Raw genomic sequence first — 25,736 nt, forward strand, 5'->3', positions numbered from 1 at the left:
ACTTTTCCCTGCAACTGCAGGAAGTGCTACACCTGCCCCTACACCTCTCCCCTCATCCCCATCCCAGGCCCCAAGAAGACTTTCCACATCAAGCAGATGTTCACCTGCACATCTGCTAATGTGGTATACTGCATCCGCTGTTCCCGTTGTGGCCTCCTCTACGTCGGGGAAACCAAGCGGAGGCTTGGGGACCGCTTTGCGGAACACCTACACTCAGTTCGCACTTAACAACTCCACCTCCCAGTCGCGAACCATTTCAACACCCCCTCCCATTCCTCAGATGACACGTCCATCCTGGGCCTCCTGCAGTGCCACAACGATGCCACCTGAAGGTTGCAAGAACAGCACCTCATATTTCGCTTGGGAACCCTGCAGCCCAATGGTATCAATGTGGACTTCACAAGCTTCAAAATCTCTCCTCTCCCTACCGCATCCCAAAACCATTCCGCTTGTCCCCGCCTCCCTAACCTGTCCTCCCTCCCACCTATCCCCTCCTCCCACCTCAAGCCCCACCCCCATCTCCTAGCTACTAGCCTCATCCCGCCCCCTTGACCTGTCCGTCCTCCCTGGACTGACCTATCCCCTCCCTAACTCCCCACCTACACTCCCCTTTACTGGCTCCAACCTGGCCTCTTTGACCTGTCTGTCTCCTCTCCACCTATCTTCTCCTCCACTCATCTTCTATCCGCCTTCCCCTCTCTCCCTATTTATTTCAGAACTCCCTTCCCCTCCCGCATTTCTGAAGAAGGGTCTAGGCCCAAAACATCACCATTTATTCCTTTTAAGGCCACTAAGCCCACTAGTCCCTCTTCTCTCTCTATGTCAATTTCTTCCAACAATTCATACTCCTCCCACACCCCCTGAAGTCTATAACGGTGTCATCTGTTTTCATTGTGGAGATGGAAACAAAAGTTTTAATTTAGGGATGTTCCATGTGCAGAATCTTATAGGGCCTGACTGATGTGAGCTATGGCAAGATTAGTGGTTAGAATTGATTGAGAAGTCCTAACTTGATGTTGGGAGCAACTCATTGCTTCTTTTATGCAACCATTGGGCACTGAGGTGGGTTTCTCACTAGGCGGGGTGACGTTGCCTATTAGGGTGGACTACTGCTTGTTAACCACCTTATGAACTGCATATTTTGCCTTATGAACATATAGCTTTCAATCTCACGAAATTTGCTAAACAAACAAGATTCCAAGAATTCTCGACATGGAAGTCAGTGCGGAAACCTGGTGACTTCAGTTCGCCACTGACTGTAAATAGCCTCCATTGTTGCTCAGAACAAAACAACATCTCAGGCACATCCAGCTCGTTTGGTACATTTAGCAAGATAGAAAGCTGAATATAAATTAGGTGAGTTGGGTGATTAACAAAGCAATTAACAAGCAATAATAATCCTTAATTGGCAACTCCTCACTGCATAGTGAGAAAGTTGCTTTACCGCTTGATAAAAGCATTAAAAAATGGAACAACTTACTTCAATGTAGAGATAAGCCTGGCTGGACTTCTCATTTGTTTCTGCCACAAATCTTGCCACAGCTAATGTTGCTCAGAACCCTGTAACATTCAATCTGATATAACTGAAAAGATGTTGGGGGTAAAACTTGCCATTTGTAGGGGTTCAGCAGCAAAGTGATTCAGCAATATATATACCCCATTATAAGTTTACTTTTAAATGAAGTCAATAGAAAAGAAAATCAGGCAGGTGAGTAATGGTGGCTGATTGGTTACTGTCCATTTTCTGTCCTGCCACAGGCTGAATTTTATTCCTTCGACATTTTTATAAAAAATTAATTCAGCCTATGCCTTTCTCGTATTAATAGGTTTCCACACTACACAGTAGGAACTTCTGATTTCTTACTGATGAAAGCATTTTGATTAGTTTTGACTAATTTATTTTGTTCATTTTCATATACGCATTGCTCATTGCTCCTGAACTCTGATCTGTTGCAACTTTAGGAACGTGACAATTTTAACTATTATGTGGAAAAGTGACACTGAAATCTGCACGTACACATAAACAACGTTTGAAATGTGATGGAAAAAAAATCTGTTATTTTCATTTTGCTAGAAGTAAATTTCCTTTGGTGTTGCTCACAGTAAACAAAACTATGTACTACTTTATAAGCAATATACAGTGCAAATCACTGTAATATTTATTGCTCTAGATTTAACCTTTAAGGTTACATAGTCTAATTATTCTTAAATAACCAGTGGTATGTTTTATACAAAAGATAGTTAAAAAGCTATAGACATTCTATTTTTGGTATGTTGTATCCCTGGACAGATACTGGTTTCTTTACACTTATACCTGAAGAGTGACATTTGAGCAATAACACAGAAGTATTTGCTTTTCTTCAAACAAAATCTTAAAAGTCAAGCTTGGAAACCTTAACCACTATAGCCCTGAATTTCTTGGCAACTATTGTATCTCACCACAAATTTGGTGGAAATCCTGCAAGTAGAATTTTTGTTGCTTTTCTGGTGAAGTTACAGTGAGGGAACAGACACAGACTTGAGTAAGTTCTGGCTGACTTCTTGATTTTTCTTTTATTCTTTCCTACTCTTTTAAACCTTGGTGTTAGCCTGCACTGTATGTCTTCTTCCTTTATTTGGGTTTATCAATAATTACTGTAAATATACATAAAATATCAAATGCTCTAACATTAATATTTGGATCATTAGAGTAGAATTGAATTTAGTTTAATTTTAAACAAATATATAAATACCAATCTATTATTAATTGAGCCAATTGACAATAAAGCTTCTGTTTTGTGTTGAAATAGCAATTTGTCTTACCTATTTGTCCAGTTGCTACAATGTTTTTGTATTTTGGGTGTTGATTGACAGTTAAGCAGAGTATGTCATCTGTATGCTCCACATAAAAACTTTGGAGACCTAATGAGAATCATTTAAACAGAACAGATGCAATACAAAAATACAAAATAAGATACTTATTTAATAGACCAGGACAGTATAATTTCTGTACTGTAAATTCACACTTATTTAATTTACACATATGCTTTGATATTCAAATAGATTGACATATATTACAAAGAACTATCCATTATCTATACAGAGGATACAGTGTGGAGCTGGAGGAAACAGCTGGCCAGGCAGCATCAGAGCAGCAGGAAAGTTGACGTTTTGGGTCGGGACCCTTCTTCAGAAGTGGGGAGGGGAGAAGGGAGGTCAGAAATAAATATTTATTTCTGAGCTCCCTTCCCCCATACCCATTTCTGAAGAAGGGTCCCGACCCGAAACGTCAACTTTCCTGCTCCTCTGATGCTGCCTGGCCTGCTGTGTTCCTCCAGCTCCACACTGTGTTATCTCTGACTCCAGCATCCGCAATTCTTACTATATCTGTACAGAGGAGATAGTTTTTATCCGACAAAACTATTTGTCCAAAATTACTGATGGCCTTTTATTTACTACCAGGAACTACCAACACAATGCAGTCAACTTAAAGACCAAACAACTTGTATTCCGTTTAATATAGAAGATAAGGGGGACCTAACGGAAGTAATTAAGCTACTAAAGAGGTGGGTAAGAACTATTTCCTCTGATACAAGTCCTGAACAAGAGGACATAACCCTAAAATTAGAGCTAACTGTTGGGTTGATTTCAGGAGGCACTTCTCTGGAGTTTGTGAAAACTTGGAACTCTCCCCAAAATGCTATTGAGACTGTCACTTGAAAATTTCAAAACTGAGATTACTGGATTTTTGAAAGACATAGGAACTAATGGCTATGCAATCAAACAGTAAGTGAAGTTAAGATTTGCATTTACATGTGAATTCATGTGAATGCCAGACATAAAATGGCATAATCTTTATCTGATGTTCAGAATTCTATTTTGATTGCCTGAATTAAAAAGTCATATACTTATTACCTGATGACAGGTTCTGAACAATGCCAGCAGCAGCTGTGTGAAAAACAATATCAGTCCCATCATTGAGATAATGAAGATTGTTGCGGCAATCAAAACCTCTGTATCCAAACACGTGTTCTAAGGCAATCTCCTGAAAGAAAAACATGAATTTAATATCAAAAACATCACAAATTGAAGCAGACTTCAAAATTACACACAGTGGAAATCTGTTATAAAATGAATGTTGGAAGTTCAGGAAGTGAAACCATATTATAACTAAACCATGGATCAATGTTGGGGGATAGACTCAAAAAGAATCTAGACAGAAGTCAAGATAGTAGGAATTGCCGATGCTGGATAATCTGAGACAACAAGGTTTAGAGCTGGATGAACACAGCAGGCCAAGCAGCATCAGAGGAGCAGGAAAGCTGACTTTTTTTTCTGAAAAAGGGCTAGACAGAAGCCAAGCCCACTTTTCACAAAGTCTAAAAGCCTCTTTGCATGCAATGCTATTTCAAAAATTTTAAACTGGGAGGAGGAACTGTTGCTGGGGCTCAGAGGAGTTTGGGATGGGGTCATGCTGGAATCTGGTTGTGGCCGGTGCTAAGAGGTGAGTCAGGTCGGAGTTATGTGTGGTGTGAGAAAGAGCCCAATTGGGAAAGTTGGAGCCAGGCAACACAGGTGGTGCTGGAGTACTCAGGACTGTGCTGGAAAGAGTTCAAGAAGTGGTCATAGTCTGGCAGCGGAGGAGTTGCAATCAATACCCAAAAGGAGAAGGGAGTACAGGGTGGGGCTAGTGTGAGAGGTAAGATGAGAGGGAGGGGAAGAGGGGTAGCAATGGGGCAAACAGTGTTGTTGAAGAGGCAACTGGGTCAGGTTGAATTTTTACAGATTGCATAAAAGACTGATTAAATTGAATTTAGATCAGTATTGGTACAACTATAATGGGAGGAGTGTGCAGATAATCAATATCCCTCGAATACTCATATAACACAAAAAGAAAACATTCCCTGTAAAGATAATGCTTTAACAAGGGTAAAAAGAAAACAAAAAGTGTGAATCAAGGATCTGAAAACAAAGGATAGAATTTTATGGCTTCTCATGGTCCACTGGGTCTTCTGATGACAAAATTGAATTTCAGTTCTGATTGTAATTAACCTGAATCCAATTCTTTGGAAAGTGGTCACAGACTACTTTTCACGATATGCAAGGTAGTCACAAATATTACTTTTGGAAATATCATCAGGTTCTCAGGAACTACTACTGACAAAATGAGGGAGACTTGCAGTTTCTGAGGTATCTTTAATGAATATATAAGTCTACAAAACAGGAAACCATTTCAGAAAGGACTGCTAGGCAACCATGAGCATAGGTTTTTAAGTAATTAAGGGTGTTAAACCAATCTCTTATCTCCTTGAGAGCTTTGCTTGCCTCTGCTCCAAAGTCATCAGATTTTCTTTAAACAGCAGGTGGCTTCCAGCACACTTCAATCTGCGGATTTATGGAGTTGTAGGCATCAGTAACCAACCGACACGTTGTCACTACTTGATAATTTCACATGGTAAACACATTCAATCCAGAACATGGACTGCTCCCCATCTTGTAATTTTCTCACATAGTCCTTCAACTTAAGTAAGTATTCCCAAAATATTAGTGTTTAAATTGCTAGAATATGTTCCATATACACAGGTAACTAGTTCTAACTTGTGTTTGATCTTCAGAAAGGGCTCTGTTAAATCTAGAGCCTTGAAAAAACTCATGGGAAGCAGTATTTCCTTCAGCTTTTGTGGAACCAATAGAACACTTTGTGGTGATCAAGAATAAATGACTCCATGATTCTCAGATTTTGAAACTGTTCAGATTTTAGTCAGAGGTGTTGAACCAATGTAAGGGTTAAGGACAAACAGGACCATGATCGAAATAACTCCACAGAGGCCAGTATCCCCATCACCAAGTCACACTCTTTGTCTACAGTACTGTCTCACTCAGAATCAAGCTCTAAAATATCAGTATCTTTGACACTCACACTTTAAACATGTCAGCCAGGTCTCCCTGATTGGACCAGATTAACAGTCTAAATCAGGGAAATCATAATCTATGAGGTCCAGCTGGCTGACCTTGTTACAATCATTATATCCCTCCTACTCTACATCCACGGACATGGGCTGGTCCTTTTTATTGGAGAGTGAAATAACTGCACAGAGGCTGGTATCCTATCACCAAGTCACCCTTTATTTACATGTGCACAGTACACAGGCTCTGATCAGCCAGCTCAAAGCTAGTCCCTAGACTGAGGGGACCTTGTGAATCTAAGTCTGGGGATGTAGGCCTGTTCTTTCTTCTAACTTCTCTTGGGACATTTTCGCTCTGGATCCAGTTCCTCTGACATGGACTCAGACACGGGCAGTGTATACCAGACCTTAGCCCAACTCTTGCACCCGGAGCGTCTTGGGAGAGTTTCCTCCTCTTTTTCCGGTGGTAACAGTATCAAGGCTGCATCCATCTCAAACTCTGAGGTTTGCTTGATGCTAGACAGAGGGGGAGAACCCACCGTTTCTGATAGCCTTTCTGGCTGTTCTGAGAGGCTAAGTATGTTTTGCTCCTGTCCTGTTTGCGCAGTAGCAGCTTTTAGGTGATCTACGTGTTTATTCAGGACTACCTCACCTACCCGAACTTTATATGTCAAAGGACCTGACCTTGCGTTGAGCTTGCTTCATACCCATGCCAGGTCATTTCTGTGGTTCTGGTACCAAACTTTGTCCCCTGAAGTAAACTGTGTCTCTTTTGCTTAGAGGAGGCACATGGCCAGTACTAGTGTTCCTGATATTGTTTCACCGTCCACCCCCTGAACCCCACCCCAGGTCCGGGAATATAAGGTTTAACTTGATGTGGAGTCTTCTCCCCATCAGCAACTCTGCTGGAACTATCCCTGCAGTTGCATGAGGGGTGGTCCTGCAATCAAACAGGAACCGGGACAATTTAGTATCGAGTGAAGCTGTAGGCTGTTTCTTTAAACCTGCCTTCAACATTTAGACTGCTTTTTCCACCAGACCATTGGACGACAGATGGTATGGAGCTCTCCGAACATGCTAAATGCCATTCGACTTTAGGAAATACTCGAATTGCCTATTGGTAAATGATGTCCCATTGTCCACAACCAATACTTCCAGGAGTCCGTGTATTGCAAACGATGCTCGCAGCTTTTCAGTCATCATACCTGAGTTTGCCGAATGAACCCTGTGCACGTTCAACCACTTTGAATGTGCATCCACAATGAGCAGGAACATTAAGCCCATGAAAGGACCCATATGGTCAATGTGTAAACCCACATGGGAGGTGATGACCTAGTGGTATTATCACTGGACTGTTAATCCAGAGATCCAGATAATGTTCTGGGGACCTGGGTTTGAATCCCGCCATGGCAGATGGTGGAATTTGAACTCAATAAATATCTGGAATTAAGAGTCTTATGACGACCGTGAATCCATTGTCGATTGTTTGGGGAAAAACCCAAGTGGTTCACTAATATCCTTTAGGGAAGGAAACTGCTATCCTTACCTGGGCTGGCCTACATGTGACTGCAGACCCACAGCAATATGGTTGACGCTGAACTGCCCTCTGGGTAATTAGGGTTGGGCAATAAATGCTGCCTAGCCAGCAACGCCCTCATCCCGTGAATGAATAAAGGAAAAAAAAAGTCCAGGGTTTAACCGGCCATTCCCATGAATGTGGGCGTGGTGCCTGTAGTAATTTTTGTCCTTGTTGGCATGCTGGGCACTGCCTCACCAAAGCACTTTGTTGGCATCCAATCTTGGCCAACAGACATAACTCCTTGCCAACATCTTCATTTTGGAAACCCCTCGATGACCCTGGTGGAATTCAGCTAGTATCTGGCAACGACCTTTACTCAGGACAATCATTTTTGCTCCCCGTACTAATATGCCATTCTCTGAGATGATCTGGTCTCTCCGGGTCCAGAAAGGTTTCAATCCTGCTTGTGGTGGCCCCTTTCTGTGTTCTGCCCCCCTTCCTCCAAACCACTTGCTATTTTAGTTTTGCGAGGACAGGATTTTTTGTGTCCATTCTGTCAGTGATAACTGGAAGGGTGTCCAGAAAGTCTAAAAACAGAACAGACTCTTCCAGGGGAGCCACTACCAGTGGTATATCCGCCAGTGGGAGGCTGCTTAAGGCATCCACATTTACCACTTGGCCTCCTGGATGGTAGTTGTATGCGCTGAGAATAAGGGCCCACCGCTGAATTTGATGAGAAGCCATGGGCGATAAAGCCTTGTCTTTTTTAAGTAGTCCTAACAGGGGTTTGTGGTCTGTAACTATGGCAAATTTCCATCTGCAAAGGTATTGGTAGAACTTTCTCACACCAAAGATGAGTGCCAAACTTTCCTTCTCTATCTGAGCGTATTTGCGTTCGGCATCAGCCAGTCTGGAAGCATATGCTATCGGGCATTCCTCTCCCATGAGCCAACACTATCCCGATACTGTATGGGGAGGCATCACATGTTAGCACCACCTCTCACTTGGGATCATAGTGGGCCAACACCTTAGATGACGATAGCTACTTTTTCACTTCCCTACAAAGTTACTTCTTTGCCATTTCCAAGGCTGACCCTTTATGAATAGCAGATGTAAGGATGCCAAGATGGAGGCCAGGTTACGTATGAACTTTCCACGATAATTCACCAACCCAAGGAAAGACTAAGCTCCGGTACAGATGTGGGAGCTGGAGCACTTTTGATTGCCCTCCCTTTATCTTCCAACAAGTCTAACCTGGTTTTTGTTGGCTCTGTAACCCAGGTAGGCCACTTGGGATGCCTGGAACATACATATTTTCTCTTCCAAGGTGTATGCCTCCCTGTAAGAAACATTTAAGTACTATGTCCAAGTTCTCCAAGTGCTCTTTATTGGTTCTTCTAGTTATTAACACATCATCCAGATAAATGCAACCTGAGGTGAACCTTGTAAAATATTCTCCATCATCTACTGAAAAAGGGTGCAGACTTATGATACCCCAAATGTCAGTCTTGTATACTGTTACAAACCGTAATGGGTATTAATTGTGGCATACTTCTGGGACTTCCCATCTAGTCGTAATTGCAGGTATGCATGGCTCATGTCTAGCTTCATGAAGGACAGCCCCCTTGCCAGTTCTGCATACAAGTCCTCTTTGTGAGGAATTGGGTATTTATCTAGCGGCAAGAAGCAGTTTACCAATTTCTTAAAATCCCCACACAGGTGAACTGAATCATCAAGCTTCACAATCGGTAGACTGGTACTGCCCATTCCACAAACTGCACTGGTTTGATGATCCCTTTTCTTTCCAGCCTCCTGCTTTCTGTCTCTACTTTTGCCTGCAAGGCAAATGATACTGGCGGACCTTGCAAAATGGTGGAATTCCTTTCTGGTCAACATGTAAAATGGCCTTAGCCCCTTTGGTAGACCCTAGTCCTTCCTGAAAATCTTCTGTGTATTTAATTAGGACTTCAGTCAGGCAGCCATTTTCCAATCGAAAAATATTCAGCCAATCTAGGTGAATCTTTCTCAACCAATTGTGCTGCAATAGGCTTGGGCACAAGCCTTTTACTACAATCAGTGGTGGTCAGTAGTACAGTGCCAATCTGAGGCAGCGGAACAGCTTCTATGTGACTGCTTGGAATTGGTGGACTGGTCCATATTCAAGTACTTAGCAGCCAACCTAAACGAATATGGAACTACTGTTACAGACTTCATTAGCAAGTGTGTAGAAGACTGCATGCCAAAGAAGTTAATTTGAATGTTCCCCAACTGCAAACCATGGATGAAATGGGAGATCCTTTGCCTACTGAAGTCCAGGTGTGTGGTGATCTAGTCAACAACCCTGACCTTTACAGGAAATCCAGAAGCAACATCTGTAAGGCCATTAGAGATGCCAAGAGGCAATTCCAGACTAAGCTAGAGACCCAAACTAACGACATGGACATCTGCCACTTGTGGAAAGGCATACACAACATAATGGGCTACAAAGCGAAGCAAAACAGAACAGTGGACAAAAATATCTCTCTCTGATGCTCTCAATGCATTTTATGCTTGTTTTGAACAGAAGGTCAGTGAAAAAATGTCACATGCCCTGACAGCCTCAGATGCATCTGTTCCCTCAGTCACCACCACAGACGTGAGATCAGCCTTTTTGAGAGTAAACCCACAGAAAGTGACTGGCCAGACTGAATCCCCAGCCATGCACTCAGATCCTGCGTGTACCAATTGGTGGGAGTATTCACAGACATCTTTAACCTCTCCTTACTATGATCTGAAGTCCTCATCTGCTTCAAGAAGACCACCATTATCACAGTGCCAAAGAAAATCTATGCCTCAATGACAATAGCCTGGTGGCTCTGACTTCCATAATCATGAGGTGCTTTGAGAGATTAGTCATGGCTCATATCAACTGTAGCCTCCCAGCATGGTTTGATGCCTTGCAATTTGCCTACTGGCGCAACATGTCCACAGCAGATGCCATCTCCCTCACTCCTCACTGGAACATCTGGATAATAAGGATATCTACGTCAGGCTCCTACTTATTGACTACAGCTTCGCCTTTAACACTATAATTCTAACTAAACCAATTCCCAAACTCCCAGATCTAGGCCTCTGCTCCGCCCTCTGCAACTGGATCCTTGACTTCCTTACCCACAGACCACAATCAGTGAGGATAGGCAACGATATCTCTTCCATGATAATCCTCAACACTGGTACTCCACAAGGCTGCATACTCAGCCCCTTACTGTACTCCCTGTACGCTCATGACTGTGTAGCCAAATTTCATCCTAACTCCATCTCTAAGTTCACTGACGACACCATCGTTGTAAGCTGGATCTCAAACAATGACGAGATAAAATACAGGAAAGAGATATAGTGTTTGGTGGTGTGTTGTCCTGATAACAATCTCTCCCTCAACGACAGCAGAACAAAACAGCTGGTCATTAACTTCAGGAGATAAGGTGGAGAGCATGCCCCTGTCTACATTAATGTAGTGCTGAAGTGGAGATGGTTGAAAGCATCAAGTTCCTAGGACCAATGATCACCAACAATCAGTCCTAGTCCACCCACATTGGTGTTATGGTCAAGAAAGCACAACAACGCCTCTACTTTCCCAGGGGGTTAAGGAAATTTGGCATGTCCATAAAGACTCTACCAATATTTATAGATGCACCATAGAAAGCATTCTATCTGGATGCATCATGGCTTGGTGTGGCAGCTGCTCTGCCCAGGACCATAAGAAACCACAGAGTTGTGAACACAGCCAAGCCTATCATGCAAGGCAACCTTCCATCCATTGAATCCATCTATACATCTTGCTGACTCAGGAAGGCACCAACACAATCAAAGATCCCTCCCACTCCGGTTATAATCTCTTCCAACTTCTTCCGTTGGGCAGATGATACAAAAGCTTAAACACACGTACCAACTGTTTGAAGAATAGCTTCTTTCCCACTGTTATTAGACTTCTGAATAGACCTCTCATATTTTGAATTGAATGCTGATCTTGCTCTTTGTGCACCTTCTCTGCAGCCGTAAAATTATATTCTTTGTTCTGTTCTATTACTATAACGCACTTTGTATGGTGTGATCTATCTGTAATGCACACAAAAACACCTTTTCACTGTACCTAGGTACATGTGACAGTAATAAATCAAACCAAGTTAAAATAAAAAAAAAACTTCTGGGACTCCATACATTGCAAAAGATGCGTGCAGTTTTTCTATTGTCAGTGTTTGACAAATGGACCTTATGCAGGTCCAGCCACTTTGAGTGGGCATCTACAATGACTAAGAGAATTAAACCCATGAAAGGACCTACATAATTGACATGCAACTGTGTCCAGTTTATCCAGCTGTTTCCACAGATGTGGAGGAGCTGCTGGCTGTAATTTTTGTCCTTGCTGGCTCTTTGGACACTACTCCACCAACACGGCTATGTCTGCATCTAAGCCTGGCCACATGACTTAATATCTTAATTCTGGACTCCCCTGGATGGCTCTGGTAGATTTCAGCCAGTGTTTGACAGCGATCTTTGCTCCGGACAATCACTCTTGGCCCCAAAACAACATGCCATCCTCTACAGTGAGCTGGCCTTTCGGATCCAAAAAGGTTTCAGATCTAGTTGTGACAGCAGTTTGGTTTCCTCCATTAATATCAGTTGTTTCAGTTTGGGAAGGACTGGATCTTTCTGTGACTGGATCAGTCTGAAATAGTTAGCTGTCACTGACAGCGTGTCCAGAAAATATCATTACAGACTCTTCCAATGGGGGCACCACCAGTGGTATATCTGCGAATGGGAGGCAGCTCAATGCCTCCGCATTCACTGCTTAGCCTCACGGACAATGTTCCAACTTGTAATTCTAAGCACTTAGTATTAGAGTCCACCACTAGATGTGACCTGACATTCAATGGTGTTACCATCACCGAATCCCCTGCTTTCAACATCCTGGGGGTTACCATTGACCAGAAACTCAACTGGACTCACCACATTAACACAGTGGCTACAAGAACAGGCCAGAAGCTAGGAATACTGCGGCGAGTAAATCACCTCCTAACTCAAAGAACAAAAAAAAAAGAACAAAGAAAATTACAGCACAGGAACAGGCCCTTCGGTCCTCCAAGCCTGCGCCGATCCAGATCCTCTATCTAAACCTGTCGCCTATTTTCCAAGGATCTGTATCCCTCTGCTCCCTGCCCATTCATGTATCTGTCTAGATACATCTTAAATTACGCTATCGTGCCCACCTCTACCACCTCTGCTGGCAACGCGTTCCAGGCACCCACCACCCTCTGCGTAAAGAACCTTCCACGCATATCTCCCTTAAACTTTTCCCCTTTCACCTTGAAATCGTGATCCCTAATAATTGAGTCCCCCACTCTGGGAAAAAGCTCCTTGTTATCCACCCTGTCTATACCTCTCATGATTTTGTAGACCTCAATCAGGTCCCCCCTCAACCTCCGTCTTTCTAATGTAAATAATCCTAATCTACTCAACCTGTCTTCATAGCTAACACCCTCCATACCAGGCAACATCCTGGTGAACCTCCTCTGCACCCTCTCCAAAGCATCCACATCCTTTTGGTAATGTGGCGACCAGAACTGTACGCAGTATTCCAAATGTGGTCGAACCAAAGTCCTATACAACTGCAACACGACCTGCCAACTCTTGTACTCAATACCCCGTCCGATGAATGAAAGCATGCCGTTTGCATTCTTGACCACTCTATCGACCTGCGTTGCCACCTTCAGGGTACAATGGACCTGAACACCCAGATCTCTCTGTGCATCAATTTTCCCCAGGGCTTTTCCATTTACCGTATAGTTCGTTCTTGAATTGGATCTTCCAAAATGCATCACCTCACATTTGCCTGGATTGAACTCCATCTGCCATTTCTCCGCCCAATTCTCCAATCTATCTATATTCTGCCGCATTCTCCGACAGTCCCCCTCACTATCTGCTACTCCATCAATCTTAGTGTCATCTGCAAACTTGCTAATCTCCTCAAAGCCTGTCCGCCATTTACAAGGCACAAGTCTGGAGCGTGATGGAATACTCCCCACTTGCCTGGATGAGTGCATCCCCAACAACACTCAAGAAGCTTGACACCATCCAGGACAAAGCAGCTTGCTTGATTGGGACTGCATCCAAAGCATTCATTCCCTCCACCACCGATGCTCAGTAGCAGCAGTGTCTACTATTTATAAGATGCAGTGCAGAAATTCACCAAAGATCCTCAGACAGCACCTTCCAAACCCACGACCGCTTCCATCGAGAAGGACAAGGGCATCAGACATATGGGAACACCACCAGTTCCAAGTTCCCATCCAAGTCACACACCATCCTGACTTGGAAATATATCGCCATTCCTTCACTGTCGCCGGGTCAAAATCCTGGAATTCCCTCCCTAATAGCATTGTGGGTCAACCCACAGCAGGAAGACTGCAGAGGTTCAAGAAGGCAGCTCACCACCACCTTCTCAAAGGCAACTAGGGATGGGCAAGAAATGCTGGCAAGCTAGCGTCACCCACATCCCACAAATGAATAGAAAAAAAAGATATGGGCTGCCTTATTCTCTTTAAGCAGACCAAGTAGGGCTTTGTGTCCATGGTTACCAAAAATTTCCACCCTTAAGGGTATTAGTGGAACTCCCTGATTCCAAACATATCCACCAATCCTTCTTTTTTTGTGTGGGCATAATTACACTTTGCATTAATCAAAGCCCTGGATGCATAAGCTGTTAGACCTATGAGTGAATATCATCCTGGTGATGTATGGGAAGGCAACGCACATCGATATGAGATCTTTCTTGGGATCAGCACTTTAGGGGATGACAGCTATTTCATTCAAAGTTAGGACTTGTCTATGAGACCATTTCCAAGGCTGACCCTTTTTTAGGATCTAATACAAAAGTGCCAGGTTGGATGCCAGGTTATGTATGAATTTTCCACAATAATTTAGCAGCCCACGAAATAACCAAAGCTCCTGGACAGACATGGAAGCCAGGGCACATTTGATCACCCTCACTTTATCATTCAACAGGTGTAACCTGGTCTTGTCGACTCTGTAGCCCAAGTAGATCATCTGGGAGGCCTGGAACACACATTTTCCCTTCTTAGGAGTATTCCTGCTTTGGAAAAACACCTTAGGATTACATGCAAGTTCTCTAAATGTTCCTTTATCTCATAGATTGGTACAAGCCCTTATGGGTATTAATTGTAGTGTTTGTCTAGGAATCCTGGTCGAAACGCAATTGCAACTAAGTGTGGCTCATGTCCAGCTTCTTGAAGGATTGGCCCCCTGCCATCTTTGAGTATAAATCCTCCATCTGTGGGTTTGAGTATTTATCTAGCTGCAAAAAACTGTTTACTATTTGTTTAAACTTCCCACAGACACCCATTGGGCTTTAAAATTGGTACGACCAGTGCTCCCCATTCTGCGAATTGGACTGGTTTGCTGATTCCCTCACCTGCCAGTTTTCTGATTTCTGCCTCTACTTTTGCCTGTAAGGCAAATGGCACTGGGCAGGCCTTGCCGAACCTTGGAATTGCTTCCAAGTCATTTTGGCTTCTGTGATAGTCCCTAGATCTTCCTGGAAGACTTCCAGGTATTTAATTAGGACTTCACTCAGGCAACCACTTTCTAATTGAAAAATGTTGAGCCAATCTAGGTGAATTTCTCGCAACCAATTTTATTCCATTATCTTGGGCCTGAGTATTTTATTGCAATCACTTGTAACTGAACCAGTTGCTTTTCATAAGAGATCAGAACAGAAGTTGTACCTTAAATCTGTCAAGGTTTCCTGGTATAGGTTCTCAGCCTAGCTGCAGTCTTGCACAAAGTTAAGAGCTGGAGTCCAGAGCGAATTTTTATTAAAAACTGTGATCGCTGACACTGCCAGTATAGGCCTCCATTAGGACTGAAAGACCATTTAACCAGATGTTTATCTTGATTGGTTCTGATTTTAATGTTGCTAAGCAATTTAACTAACCCAAATCTGATGTAGGCAGACTTTCTAGGGTATGAACTCTTCTGGATACCCTCATGAATACTGTCCTTTGAGCTCTCTTAATCAAATTAGGTCGAGTAGAATCTTTTTGCTGTCTTGCGTCCGCATACCAGCAACAACTACAATGTCTTGCTGGCCAGGATCCTGGAGAAAATTTTAACCGTTTGGCCAAGATTTGGCTCTGTTTTGGAGTTTTGCTATGGGTCGACCTAGAGTCCCTCTGATCAGGATATGTCCTGAGTGAGGCTATGCAATTGCCTACACTTATGTGGTGTTCCCCAAGCTTAGTTGGACTAGTGAGAGTGTACACTTCCATCAGAATACCCTGCAACTCGTATGCTCCACTTGCTGCATATTCCAATGATAAAACCAGTTGTAGTGCCTGTTTGAAGTCCAGTTGGGCTTCAGCCAGCAAGCATTTTTGTAGAGTTACATCATTAATCCACATACCGGATGGTCTCTATGCATCTCTCATTAAGGGTTAAAATAAATTCACAGCCTTCTGTCAGTTGTCTTAACCTAGCCAAAAACCCCAATACGGATTCCCCAAGTTCTTGAATTGTCCAGTGAAAGCAATAACGTCTCAGAATTAGAGGAGCCTTGGGGTTATAATATTCATTAACTGTCTCAGTCAAATCTTGAAAGGTTTTAGTATGTAGTGCCTCATGGAGAATTAGGCTCTTAATGACAGAAGAAGCTGCAGCTCCACAGGTTGTCAGGGGAATTTATCATTGTTTTTCATTTGCCACAATATTGTTTGCCCCGAAAATATAATGCATTCTTTCCATTGGACCCAGCCCTTGATGGCAAGGTCAAACGAGTCAAGCTTCCCAAACAAGGGCATGATGTAAGAAATGCTTACCCCAACTTAAAGAGCGAGCAAGTTTCTTCAGGATTGTGCTTTATTCATGTTGCCACTGAAATTAGTCCATAGAGGCTGGTATCCCGTCACCAAATCACCCTTTAGCTACACATGAACAATCCTTGACTATAGTACTGCCTTATACAAAGAACAGTTAATAGGTGTTTCAGGTGTCACTTAAAGGATCAGTCTGTGGTGCAGTGCCCAAAGTGAAATGAGACATGACGCAGTGAGTTCTGAGGAAGAGGACATAAAAAATGATGGATTTAAACAAATTACAGTGATTGCACTGAGTTTTAGTCCTGTGATGAAATGTGTTAGGGACAAACCCATCTAACAGTGCAATACTAGATAGTGTTTACGTTTTTACAGTATATATTAAAATCATCTAAAATGTTACTTTGACTCATTAAGTAAATGCTTGCTGTAGGCTTGGTGATGTCAATACATCAAAATCATGAAAAAGAATTGTTACTCCTTGTAAAACAGCAAGAGTAAGAGTAATGCAGAAATGAATCTTGACATAATAAGGCAATTACTTTTGGAAGTCAGTTTACCTAGTCAGGTCATTGTTGTATCCCTGTAACAAATGTGATGTTTCTCATCAGATTATTAATGCCATGAGGTTATAGTAGAGAGGGAGAAAAGGTGAAATAGTCTAAAGTTACATAGCCAATTTGCTCCTGTTATTTATCTCAGGTTAAAATCAGCTAAAAGATGTAGGTGTAGTTAATGAAGAGTATATATGGCAAACTGAGATACTAGAAGTGCAAAATGGTATTGGATGACATTGTCACATTCCACTGTAAGCTCTCCACTGGCATGTGACATTAACAAGGTAGCTGCCATCAATCAAAGACTGTGTTTTTTTTAGACTCTACATTTCATAGACCTGGCAACTATACTTAATCTCTTTATAATAACGTTGGCACATGTGTGTATCGCCCTTAACATGAATGTAAAAACTCACTTTAGCTTGTTCAATAGTACTTCTCAAACCCAGAATCTCTACTATCTTGAAAGAAAAGGGCAGCAGGTCTATGGGGATGCCATCTGTTGCAAATTCCCTTCCAAGTCACATGCAGTTCAGACTTGGAAATTACATCACCATTCTTCATTGTTGCTGGTTCAAAGTCCTAAGACTCTTCATCTATCAGCATGATGGGAACACTTATACCACACGGAATGGTCAGGTTTAAGAAAGAAACTCACCGCTAATATTTCAATGGAAATTGGAGTTGGACAATAAATGCTGGTCTTCTAATGACACTGACATCCCGAAAATAGATAAGCATTAAAACTGTTGCAATTGGCTTTTCAAATCACTTATCAAGAATGAGGAATAACCAAACATGGTCGGTTACCATTGATAAATGATAAATGTTTACCATTTCAACTGTGTGCAGTTCTGGTTGTCATACTACAGGAAGAATGTAAAAATCTTGGAGAGGGTGCAAAAAAAATTACCAGGATGTTGCCTGGATTAGTTATAAGGAGAGGTTGGACAAACTTCAATTGTTTTCACTGGAGTGTTGAACGCTGAGGGGCATTCTGATAGAAGTATATAAAATTACAAGAAGCATGAGTAGTGTGGATAGTCAGAGTCTTTTTCCAAGGTTGGAAATGTCAAATACTAGAGGGCATAGGTTTATGGTGAGAGGGGAAATGTTTAAAGGAGATGTGTGAGGTAAGTTCTTTACACAGAGGGTAGTAAGTACCTGTAACACACTTCCGGGGAGGTGACAGAAGTGGAGGAGATGAAGGAGCAGCGCTCCGAAAGCTTGTGATTTCAAATAAACCTAGTGGACTATAGACTGGTGTCGTGTAACTTCTGACATTGTCCACCCAGTCCAAAACTGGCATCTCCACAGCAAGCAGCTGGGAGTATAGTTGTCACAGACACAGTGGGCTGAAGGGCCTGTTCCTGTGCTGTACTGAACTATGTTCTAATGTTACCTACAGCTATCTGCTAAAATACAGTAAACTGTATCTTGTGTAAGGTCTATGCATATTTGATTCAAAATATATTGAGAAAATGGAACATTGGACTGCAGTATTACAGAGAAAGAACCCTTTTTTTCTAAATAACTTGAAGCAAAAGTGGAACTGTGTACTGTTTACTCATTAACTACACAACAACATGTCAGTTTTAGAGAAACTGTCAAGGAGAACCTGACATCAAGAGTCCTTGGGTTGAAATAAAGAAACATTTCTAAATGCCTGCAAGGAAGGCAAATCTTTCTCCCTTCCTCTGTGAAGAAAACTAGCACTGAGAGACTCTGAAAGGAGAAACTTCTAACTCAAACAAAAGCCCTAGGTCCAACTGACTGGCTGACAGATTGAAGATTCCCACAGTTGACAGCAATTGATATAATTGCCATAAAACAAAACAACAGTGAGAAAGTAATCTAATTTTTACCAGTTATGAACAAGTCATACTGAACTCAAAATGTAAACTCTGTTTCTTTCTACAGATGCTGCCAGATCTGCTGAGTTTCTTCAGCAGTCTCTGTGCTTGTCTCATTTCTTGTTGTGGTTTGGACTCTTGATCCATAGATTTTGTTTCTCTCTGCTCACATATCCCACCCACTGTATTCCTACAAAGTCATCTGCCTCATCTGTCTTGTTCTGCCTATTTGTGAATGAATGTAAGTGTTTGGATTTAAAAAGCTCATAGTTTAAGTTTGTATATGAAAAATTTAATAATCCATTTTACTACATTAAAGTATGTCTGTTATAATAAATAAGTTAGAATAAATAATTAAAGCCAAACATTGGGCAGTTGAAACCCCATGAAGTTTTGGTCTGATGGAGACAGAAAGGTTTTGGATAACATTAATCAGGCTGTAAAGAGGTGGGAGATGCTTAAGAGTTGCAGTAAATGCCAGAATTAGTTAACAGTTAAACTATGAGGAGGCAGTAATCATTCTGTAAAACAATACTTAAAAAGATGGAATTATTTACTAAAGCTGCAGACAGCCAGATTTATATACTGAGGACAGGAAAAGGAGAGAATTGTCCATTTTGCCTGTGAAGGGCAGGTATTCTCCATTTAGCTGAGAGAAGGAGGGAACCCCCCATTTTAACTGGAAAAGGGAAAACTCTCCAGTATGGCTGTATAAAGCAGCAGAACTGTTTCTAATGTGAAATTCTTTTTTTAAGCAAGTGACATATATATTTGCATTAGGAAGGCCTGGCAACTGAAACGATATTGCCAGGAAGATTTAATTTCAAAGATGGATCAAATTAACACAGAACTGGATATATTGGAATAAATAATTTCTAAGGTACCAAATAACTTCCAAACTAGATACTAAACTAAAAGCTGAAGGAGTAAATCAACTTTAACACACAAGTAAGAGCATAGCTGATGATGTCATAGTTCATTGAGGTTAAAAGTAGCAACACTTTTTGAAGAAGTACTAAAAGCTTTTGATTAGAAGAGTTAAACATCCAGAGGAATCCCTAGATGGTTTAATTAATGATCTCTACAGTTTACTGGAGAAATGAAACTAAGGTGACTTAAAGTCAGAATTCATAACAGACAGAATTGCTGATAAATCTTTGTCAGAGATTTATTACAGTCCAAAGAAGACCTGACTCTAGAGAAAGCCATTCAGATGGTAACTGAAGCTGAGGTCTGAAAACAACTCAGATCAATCCTTAGAGGAGAAGATCAATCTTGGCAAAGATGTTCAGCAGTGTCAACTCAATTTTTAAGGTACAAAGCCAAAATGACTTGAGAGAAACTAACTCAGCGAGTCAGGCACAAGATACTCAAATTCTTTTTCTGTGCTGTGAACCGAAGACACTTCAGAGACATAGACACTGTCCAGAAATTAAAAGTGAATGTTTTATCTGTCACACTATAGGCTACTTTCTGCAAAAGAACAGAAATGGGACACAATTTCAGAAAAGCAAGAAATCAAAGACCTACCAACACAGTGGTTAATAAGGAAAAAAAACCTATAAGAAATAGATGATCCATACCCTACATTTTGGGAAGTTGATACTTAAGACATGCTTATCTTGTGTTTATATGGTGGGGTGAGCGTCACTTTATCATCAGATGGTTAGCTACAGTTAAGAAAACACAGTTTATAGCCAGCAACAGTGGAACTAAATTGTCTATGAGGCATGTCATGTAAGATTAAAGGTATGTTACCAGCAACTTTGCAATATAGAGGAGGTCAAACAGTAGAAATCCTATATGTGCTTCATAATTAAGAATTATCACTCTTAAGTAGGAAGGTATGAATTGAACTAAAGAAGGGTAAGGAGGGTAGGAGAGAGTAAACGAGGAAAACACAAGGAAAGGAGCAGAATACAATAAAACATGGCGCACAGTACAAAATAAGCTTGGACGAGCAGTAGAGAGTACGGCTAAGAGAGGAATGCATTCATATAAGGAAATAATGCAGCTTAGGCAATTTAACCACGGGAACACAGAACGGGAACAATCAGCAGTTACTGAAGGAGCAGCTGTTATCCATGTTGGGCAAGATGGTTATTCTGTATGATCCCTAGACCACAGGTCATTGGCATTGCACAATACAGTCAGCTATGTATAGGAATACATGATGTGGAGGACAGATGGTGAAAACAGCTTAGCCTTATAAGGGAAACAGAGGGTCTGGTGAAATGTGAAAACCACAATTGAGACCTGACTAGCAAATAACTGATATGATACTTAATTTATATCAATGTTGCATGTAACCATTGTGACATAAAAATGTATAAATATGTTGTTTTCAGCTGTATCTGAACCAGATTTAGAGACCTTTCCTGTATATATGTGGTACAAGCTTGAATAAATTCACTTTGTTATGATCTCCTCGGGTCTGAAGACTTGATCTTTGCAAAATCCTCTGTCAAGCTCAACCTCATTTAAAAGGTAGAAGAGGTTAAACAGCAAAACATATATGAATTAGGAGCAGAAGTGGACAATTTGAGCCTGCTCACCCATTCAAGATCATCACTGATCTGTGGTGTTTCCAATTCCACATTCCCATCTAGCCTGGTAACATTTGATTCCCTTGCCTTATAAGATTGTATCTACCTCTGCCCTAAACATACATTCAACACCTTCTGAAACAGAGTTCCAAAGCCATACAGTCTTTTAGAGGAAGTATTTCTCATCATCTCTGTCCGCAAAGGGTGACTCTTAATATTTAAATAGTGCCCCCTAATTCTGTACTCACCGACAAGAGGAAACATCCTTTCCATGTTCAGCTTGTCAAGACTGTTCGGGATCTTAATGTACTTCAATCAAGTCACCCCTCATTCTTGGAAACTCCAGTGGAAGCAAACCCATTCTGTCCAAACTTTCTTCATTAGACAATCGACTCATTTCAGGTAACAATATAGAAAAGATCCTCTGAACTGACTCCAATGCCATTACACCCTTCCTTAAATAAGGAGACCACAATTGCCCTAGTAATCAAGGTGTGGTCTAACCAATGCCTCGTAGTACTTTTATGTTCAATTCCTCTTGGTAAAGTTTAGCATTCTATTAGCTTTTTTAGCTGCTGGTTAGCTTTTGCTGACTCAAGCACTGGAGCACCTAGATCCCTCTGCACCTCAGTATCCTACAGTCATTCACCATTTAAATAATATTCTGCAAAAGTGAACTTCCTCACATTTTCCCAGATTATTCTTCATTTGCCAGATTATTTTCCCATTCTGGTAGCCTACCTATATCTGTCTGCCATCTTCTTACATAGTCTTCACGTGTTTCCCTATGAAACTTTGTGTCATGTGCAAATTTAGCTACCAAACCTTGGCTCCCCTCATCTAAGTTATTAGCACAGATCCCTACAGGACTTTAGTCATCACATCTCATTATATTCCATGCAGCTCAAATTACTGGATTAATACTGGAATGGGTAGATAATGTTAGAAGGAAGAGTTGAACAGTCTTAGGCTTTTATACATAGGAGTTTAGACAAGATGACTTGTTTGAAATAAATAAGATTCCCAGGGGACTGACAAAATTGAATTGGAAAGGACATTTCCTCTTGTGGAATAATCCAGAAATAGGGGCCACATTTTAAAAATAAAGGGTCATCTATTCAAGACAGATGAGGAGAAATATTTTCTCTTAGAGCACTGTAAATCTTTGGAACACTTCTTCAATATTGGTGGAAGCAGAATCTTTGAATATTTTTAAAGTAGAGGTAGACAGATTCTTGTTAAGTAAGAGTGAAATGTTATCAGGGTAGACAGGAATTCAGAGTTAAGGTTACAAACAGATCAAGAGGGTGTAGGGTACTGAACCTTGATAAGGGAAATTACGATGGCATACAGCATGACTTGGCTATAATGGATTGGGAAATATTACTGAAAGGAATGACAGTGGATAGGCAATGGCAAACATTCAAATAGTGAATGGGTGAACTGCAAAAGTTGTTTATACCTGTCCAGCACAAGAGTGTAAAAGGAGCAGTGGCCAAACCATGGCTTATGAGTGACGGCATTAAATGCAAAAATGAGGCATACAAATTGGGAAGAAAAAACAGTTTAGAAGTCAGCAAAGGAGAACCAAGGGATTGATTAAGATGGGGAAAATAGAGTGTGAGAGTAAGTTGCAGGGAATATAAAAACCGATTGTAAAAATTTCTATAGGTATGTGTGGCGTATGATTCCAAAAATATCTCCAAATCAGATAATTAAGGGTTAATTGAGCACAGCAATAAACAATTAATGGAGAGTGGAAAAATATGTGAGAACAAGCTGTTTTGCAAGAAGATGGACTTGGTATGGGAACAGGCTATTTTGCAGTGACACCTGGACTTGTTTTTGACCACCCAGGACAGAGGAATACTTGGGAAAAGTACTCAGAAGGGGCAATTCAGCGCATAACACCTAATGAAGTATATTGGGGACTTTTCACAATTCGTTGGACTTCATCATTGGACAGGTTTCGTGAATGGTACTGTGGAAATTGAGATCGTGCTTTAAGTACCAGCCGACGTTGAGAGTCCCTGATGAGCGAAAAGACATGAAACTCACTTGTTGAATATGTCTGAAGGATTTTAAACTAATAGATTCACTCATGAGTTTGCATATATCTAAAGTAGTTTAAGCTAATATATTCACCATGAATTTGCATATATCTAAAGTAGTTTAAGCGAATAGATGAACTCATTAGTTTTTATGTTTAAATTAGTTTAAGCTAATAGATATACTTCTTAGTCTGCAATATATTTAAAGTCATTTAAACTAATAAATTTGCTTTATATCAAATTGCAGGTGTCTCCTTGTATTCATTTTGATCAGACCTTGAAGAACCTGTTAAAGCACTTTAGCCTAACATAACATTTAGCATCATGAGCAGGGTCTGAGCAATATGTTCAAGTTAGGGACAGCACGGTGGGCTCACTGGTTATCACTGCTGCCTCACAGAGCCGGGGACCCTGGTTTGATTCTACCCTTGGAAGCCTGTCTGTGTGAAATTTGCACATTCTCCCTGTGTCTGCGTGGGTTTCCTCCGGGTGCTCCGGTTTCCTCCCACAATCCAAAAATGTGCAGGTTAGGTAGTTTGGCCATGCTAAATTGCCCATAATGTCCAGGGGTGTGTGAGTGAGGTGGATTAGCCACGGGAAATGCAGGGTTATGGGGAAGGGGTAAGGAGATGTGTCTGGGTGGGATGCTGTTTGGAGGGGCGGTGTGGACTTGTTGGGCCGATTGGCCTGTTTCCGCACTGTAGGGATTCTTTGATTCTATGAAGAAGGTCAACCTGGTGGACGAAGCATAGTGTAACTAACATATTCTAGCGACCGGACTATGAAGCGTTCATGGTCGGCATGAGGAATTGACTCATGCGCAGTGGGCTGGCCGAACAGCGGGAAGGCATTGCTGTGGCTGGCACAGGGGAGACCAGTCGGTGAAGTTGTAATGTTGTTGGGCTAGTTAGCAGATACTGAAGAAAGCTGAGCTAAGACTCAGGTAGTGCAGGGAAGTGGATTAAAGGAACCCCAGGAAAAGGCGGGAAACAAAAGCAGGAGGTAACATGAAACAAAATGTTTGCTGCCTTATTGAAAGCAGAAATAAATAAGTCCGAAGTAAGGAGTGGTACAGTGGTTCAGTGGTTAGCACTGCTGCCTCATAGAGCCAAGGACCCGGGTTTGATTCTACCCTTGGGCGCCTATCTGTGTGAAGGTTGCACATTCTCCCCCGTGATTGCGTGGGTTTCCTCCAGGCGCTCCGGTTTCCTCCCACAGTCCAAAGATGTGCAGGTTAGTTGGATTCACCATGCTAAATTGACCATAGTGTCCAGGGATGTGCAGACTGGTTGGATTAGCCATGGGAAATGCAGGGCTACAGGGATAGAGTAGGGAGGTGGGCTTCGGTGGGATGTTCATTGGAGGGTCAGTGTCAACACAGCCAACTGGCCTGCTTCCAAGCATAAGGGATTCTATGATGATTTTTGTCTATGAGGTACAAGGTATACCTACCAGTGTTTTGTATTTTCTTTAGAGGAAGGTCCACGTTGAAACAAAGGGTGGGAGATAGTGAATTAGTTGTGTGAAGCTACAGGGCATTGTTAGGACCTTTTGGATAGTTGAAAGTTAGCTAGACGTGACAGCTACAAGTCCTAAGATATGGGCTTCTGACAGTTACTGCCCTCAGGAAGGATTTGACTCAAAAAGCCAGGCTAGTATGATAGTTGAATAAAGGTAATCATAAAGGAAATCAAACAACTAACAGATGGCCGAAGTAATACTGGTTGGACTAGTATTACTCCAAGCCCAGGTAGAATTAACAAATAAGTGTTAGAATTGTGGAGGCAAAACTCCCATCAGGACTGTATACAATATTTACTGGTTCTGGAATGTAAATCATTACACGTGAAACTAATTGTACATCTCACTCTCACTACGAGTAAAGGATTAGCATAAAGTTAAAAACTGAGATTGAAAGAAATTGTTCACAAGTTGAGGGGACGGGGAAAGAGAGAGACCAGCTTTTGTGTTCCATCGAGGTAATATATATATGTTCTTCAAGTGTTGACAGTCCCTAAGCAAACTGTTAACCCTTTGTAGTCTGGTTTGTTGTCGTTTTGTTTGTTGGCTGTCAAAATGCTGTCTTGTGTCATTTGTGTGTTTTCCTTCCCTGGGGATATTTTGAGTTTAGCTCATATTTTGACAGTGTATACTGATTTGAAAGTGTAGTGTGTACTTTTATCAGCTTGAAACGTATATGGTTAAGAGTTGTCCCTTTAAGGAACGATTGGTGGTCGCTTAAAATATAACCTGCTACGGAATATTTATTTTGAATTAGCTTCTCAATTTACCTCTTAGAATTAACTACAGTCAATCTAAAACCAGCTGAAAAAAGAAAAAAATCAAGTCAAATGGCTTAACTTATTTCCTCTTTCCTTAAAATACCGTAATGTCTATGTTGTATTTAGTTTGAGGAACAGTCCTAGGTAAATGGTGAATTTCAGAACATTTATGATTG

The 25,736-nt window shown here is 41.6% G+C and overlaps 1 protein-coding gene across 3 annotated transcripts in view; it reads right to left on the bottom strand.

The window, feature by feature from the left end:
- LOC109916955 (echinoderm microtubule-associated protein-like 6) overlaps positions 1-25,736 on the bottom strand; it is a 252,063-nt gene that overhangs the window by 95,865 nt on the left and 130,462 nt on the right. For all 3 annotated transcript variants that reach the window (XR_007262962.1, XR_007262961.1, XM_048601482.1), the window contains exons 9-10: positions 3,895-4,024; positions 2,803-2,901 (exon numbers count right to left, since the gene is read on the bottom strand). Coding sequence is in view for 1 of the 3 variants with exons in the window: in XM_048601482.1 (XP_048457439.1) it covers positions 2,803-2,901; positions 3,895-4,024 (229 nt within the window). In the remaining 2 variants the exon portion in view is untranslated. The remainder of the gene's footprint in view (positions 1-2,802; positions 2,902-3,894; positions 4,025-25,736) is intronic.

The sequence above is a fragment of the Rhincodon typus genome, chromosome 9 (assembly GCF_021869965.1).
Source record: "Rhincodon typus isolate 14 chromosome 9, sRhiTyp1.1, whole genome shotgun sequence".
NCBI lineage: Eukaryota > Metazoa > Chordata > Chondrichthyes > Orectolobiformes > Rhincodontidae > Rhincodon > Rhincodon typus.